The 5,031-nt window shown below is 46.7% G+C and overlaps 1 protein-coding gene across 1 annotated transcript; it reads left to right on the forward strand.

The window, feature by feature from the left end:
* The first annotated feature begins 1,834 nt into the window (after positions 1-1,834).
* On the forward strand, positions 1,835-4,190 carry LOC139753954 (transcription factor HES-4-like). The gene is made up of 2 exons (XM_071670913.1): positions 1,835-2,093; positions 3,028-4,190. Exons 1-2 carry the CDS (start codon positions 1,935-1,937, stop codon positions 3,625-3,627), a joined length of 759 nt encoding a protein of 252 aa, XP_071527014.1. The 5' UTR covers positions 1,835-1,934; the 3' UTR covers positions 3,628-4,190.
* The last annotated feature ends 841 nt before the right edge of the window (positions 4,191-5,031 follow it).

Here is a 5,031-nt window from a genome sequence, read left to right on the forward strand (position 1 = left end):
ATGTGAAAGGATCTAGACTTGCTGGTTTTTGTTTTTTTTCCTATCATGTATAATTGTGATATTGTCTAGTTCATGTCTTATGGTAATGTGATTTGTACTTGAAGATAAAAACTGAGAAAAAAAAAGAAACCATTAATATGCTATATTGAAAATCTATATATGTAAATGATGTATCTATATATGTAAATGATGTATCTATATATGTAAATGATGTATCTAAAAATCTAAAGGTAACAACTTTTTTCAACTGCAACTTTGAAATCATCGTATGAAAATTTTTATGCCAGACTCAGAAAAAAAAAAATGTTTGACCTTCACTCACGTATACCACACACACACACACACACACACACACACACACACACACACACACCCTGCTTCACACATAAATCACACCTTGTCAATCCGTCCGCACACACACGACATCCTAACATACATGACCACAGTACTCGCCTTTACACAGAAACAAATTTGGTCGCTCACTCTAACTCACATTCCTCTCCCGCCCTCCCTCACTCTCTCTCTCTTTCTCTCTCCATGCAGCCCTTCGCCAAGGAAAGAGAGAGGATGGGCTCTGCTCGTTCCATCACAGTGTAAGTCCTAAGCACTATATACTTAAGGCCTTAAACACCCCGTTGGAAATGCCCGGTAATGGACCATCAGGGGTATAATACAACTTGCACGCCTTCCCCCGTAACAACGGTGGAGGCTCTTGGGTCCTCTCTCTCTCTCTCTCTCTCTCTCTCTCTCTCTCTCTCTCTCTCTCTCTCTCTCTCTCTCTCTCTCTCTCTCTCTACAGCTACCACTCCAATAGCCGGAGAATCTCCCGGGTGACTTGCCTGTAGCGAGCAATCTGTGTGCCTCCTGGACAACCACCCGTAATAGATACTCTCCCTCACACAACCATGGAGCCCCTTTTGATGCCCTGTACAGATTACAGAGGAGGCCAGGGGAGTGGATGAAGCACGATGGTAACAGCTCTATAGGGACTTATAACCTTCGAGGTGGAGAAATTGCCTTGGCCCTGTTGGAACTAAGGGATATGTACTTAAAGGAAGATTCTTAAGGCGTCCGTTTGAGGCATGAGGAAGGCATGAGGAATACATAAGACTCTCAGGAGGTGTCGGCCAGCGGGAGGTACGTACAGGGAGAGAAGCGCAGACAATAATAGCCTAGTTACCGCGATTGGGATAAACAACAACATACGAGGAGTGGGTAAGGTGGCGCACTGACCATCACCTTTCCCAGCGCCCCTCCCTCCCGGCATTCATCCAACCGACGGACGCCAACCCAGCCCAGCCAACTAACTCACACTGAGGAGCCCCTGACCAACCAAACCACTGCCCCTGGGACGCCATGGGGAGCCGGCTCTCAGGTGATATGAGAGCTTATACCCTGGGGTTGCTTTCCTCACCACAGCGATGCTAGGTTGTACGATCATGGAATTCTTACGTTTTCTATTTTCAGCTTCACATTGTGACCCATTTTTTTTATCATTGAGGCTTGCCCTTGATACGTCTTTTGAGCATTCTCTCTCTCTCTCTCTCTCTCTCTCTCTCTCTCTCTCTCTCTCTCTCTCTCTCTCTCTCTCTCTCTCTCTCTCAAAATCTCTCGAGCTTCTAGCGCGAAGCACGTGGCGGCTGAGAGACAGGTCAAGTATCCAACCCACACGACTGTGGCTCCGCCCACTCAGGCCACACGCCGCCCGTGTCAGCGAAGCCCACGCACCCCCATTGGCCCCTTGCATTCATGACGTCACCGGCTAAAGGCGCTCGCCATTGGCCAAGACGCCCCGCTCGCCACAGCACCAACCTTATAAATTCAGGCGATTTCAAACGTCTTGTCAGTAGCTTGGAGACAGTTGAAGGCTATTGTGTGAGCTCGGGAGCTGGGCGTGACTGTAGAGGTGTAGTGCGAGACTAAAGGAAGTGATCATGCCCTCCACGACAGACAAACGGGGTGTCGAGGCCAAAGCGGCTGCGGCAGAGAGGCGACGGACCAACAAACCCATCATGGAGAAGAAGAGACGACAGAGGATCAACGACTGTCTCAACCAGCTGAAAAACCTGGTGTTGGAAGGACTCAAGAAAGACGTAAGTTTGTTGTGTTTTTTTTCTAAGTATGGCAGCGTTTTAGTGATGCATCAGCGAACTATAATACTCAGTCTAATGAGCTATAGTACTATAGGAATTTAGGCATAATATAAAGTGTCCACAGCGCTAGGTAGGAATGAAGATATTCCATAGAGTTTTTAAATGTATAAAAACTTATTAGTAAACGATTTTACGATTTTCTTATTTTTTGGGGGGGTTAAGCTTTTCATAGACACGAACTCTTAGCTTTCTTGGAAAGCTGCTTCCTAATAGGTTCGTGATGACAACATTGTCACTGTAAAACAGGTTTACATCAGCCACCGCCCTTCCAAGGCGAGGCCATTGACTTCCATAAGTTAGGGCCGATTCTTGCAGTTCTTGTAGCCTTGTAAGTGGAAGTGTGGTATAGTTGACGAGTCCAACAGTCCTTTGTATGAGTGATATTAGTAAAATCATAATATGCTTAATGAACTATGAGCTCGATCCTATATTTACAAGAATATATAGCACAACACTAATAGCTTTATCCTTTACAACTATTATATCGCAATTTCAGCCATACAATCTCAATCTTAGTTATCATAACAGTGGTGCGTGCAGACAATGTCACTGCTTTACGTGCTTTACCACAGCAACATTGTGTATATACTGTATACTGTCAGTACGTTATTGGACCAAATACCGACTTCACTTCCATAGCAACATCACGTATAAGCATTATGAGTAAGCGTATCAATACTTTATGTGAATAGCTGTAACCTTCACTTCAAAGGCAACATTTAAACAACCATCAGGTCACTTGGCTTTACCACTAGAGCAACATTTTAAGCAACCACCATATCAATCAGTTGTTTTCAGCGAGTATGAATACTGACTGTAGTAACCAGCTTGTCCACCGAGATTACTAAACATCGCATTTTTGTTTTCCTTGCAGCCTTCACGTTACAACAAGCTGGAGAAGGCAGACATCCTGGAGATGACAGTGCGGCACGTGCAGGCTCTCCACCGCCACGAGTCTGCCCTCTCGAGGCAACCCCCTGTCGACGCAGCCGCCAAGTTCCGCGCAGGTTTTGCCCATTGCGCAGCAGAGGTGGGCAAATTCTTGGAGGGAGACACGAGCGTGAGCGCGGGGCAGCGGTCTCGTATACTACTGCACCTGGCAGATGCCATGGCCAGTCTGTGCACCAAGTCCCACAGCGAGTCCCCTCCCCTTCTCAATGGCAGCGACCCTCAACTCGCCCCTCAGCCCACGCCCTTCGACCCTATAGTCGTCCGCGGAGTGTCCCTCGTCCCCGCCCGGATACTGACGGGGCAGATGGCATACCTCGTGCCCCATGGCGTCACAGGGACGATAGCCAGCCCCCCGGGGGAATTGCATCACGCCCCTCCATCGCCCCCACCGAGTGCTGCGTCCCCGTCCCTGTCCTTGGCGTCTTCGCCTCCGTCGTCCCCTTGCAGGAGTCCTTCGCCCCAGCCCTTAGACCTTGCCCCCATCCGTCACCCTGAAGATGAAGCCTGTTGGCGTCCCTGGTGAGCCGCGGTGTAGGGCGCCCCTAGGCACCGTACCTGATGAGGGACACATAGGGGCCATACAAAGTAAAACTTCACCTTTGAGTCAAAAACTTACCCAACTATTTTAGTTGTAAAACTGCCATTTCCCGTCACAAAAGGGATGACGTCAGCCACAGTGTATCGTATGACAGTGTCAGCAACGGTGCCACGGAGGACAATGTCAGCCACGTCATACCGACGAAGGTAAAGCAACGTAGCCACCTGAACGCATCAGACAGCCATGAAACGGGCAGCTTCTTTATGCCTTGCGCCGACGACCTTTTTTTAAAAGACGTGGTGGTCCCCCTAGTGACGCTTGCCTGAACCACCCACACCTGGCGCTCTTGCCTCCATTATAGTACAAACAACGACAAAGATCTACACAGCGATGAAGGAAGGATTCGTGGACCAATAAGACATAGATTAAGTATTGTTGTTATCTATGTGTTGACCGCAATGGATAATGGAAAATTTTCTGTGATATGTTTAGGTTTAGTCAATCCAGTGATTTAAGATAGTACAAATTGTAATAAAAGTTATATTGTCTATGGTATTTCTATGGATATGCCTTCCTTTATTTCTCTATGATATACTGCCTTATGTTAGAATGTACACTAATAGGCTTCCCTTCCTAGTCTGTCAAACAATGAGCCATTACACTTATGGTGTACTTCTTAAATCTCCATCTTATGAAAGGTATGCTATCAGAGTCTTCATTTGAGACGCCTGATAGTTCATTCATCATTTCAAGAACTTACTTGCCTGTATTCACGAGTCTCCCTGTTATCAGCAGGTGTCACTACCATGAGTGAGATTCCACCCCACTCACTGTAACCCAGAGGTGCCACTCCCATGAGCCACAACACTAACACAAAAGGTTTCACTGCTAAGATTACGATGCTAGAATTATTCGTGATAAATATCTTATGATCGTGTTTTTTCCGTTAAGACACTGGCGTATAGCAAGTGTCTCCATAGGTAATGAGCTTGACCCACGAGCACTGTCACAAATGTACTGGAAACACTCACATATTAGGAGATACACTCAAAAATATTATTGTGAGTGCACAAGGACCATTCTCTCACATACTCGTGCCAAACACTGATAACAAGGCAGTGGTGCCTACATCAAGGCCGAGTCTCATAAAAGGGGAAAAAAAGATGTCGTCTAGTCATTACGTAATGAGCCATTTGCATCTTAAACCTTTGAGAACCAGGGTACGACTCTTGACCACAATAGCACGACCCTTGACCGTAATGGCACGACTCTACCATAATGGTACGACCCTTGAACAAAGAAAGTACGGCTTTAAAGTCCTTGATTATGATGGTTTGGCCTTTGTTCTGACCCTTAAAGATCAGACCATCGTATTGAGTTGTATCGTCA

The sequence above is a fragment of the Panulirus ornatus genome, chromosome 16, assembly GCF_036320965.1.
Source record: "Panulirus ornatus isolate Po-2019 chromosome 16, ASM3632096v1, whole genome shotgun sequence".
Lineage (NCBI taxonomy): Eukaryota > Metazoa > Arthropoda > Malacostraca > Decapoda > Palinuridae > Panulirus > Panulirus ornatus.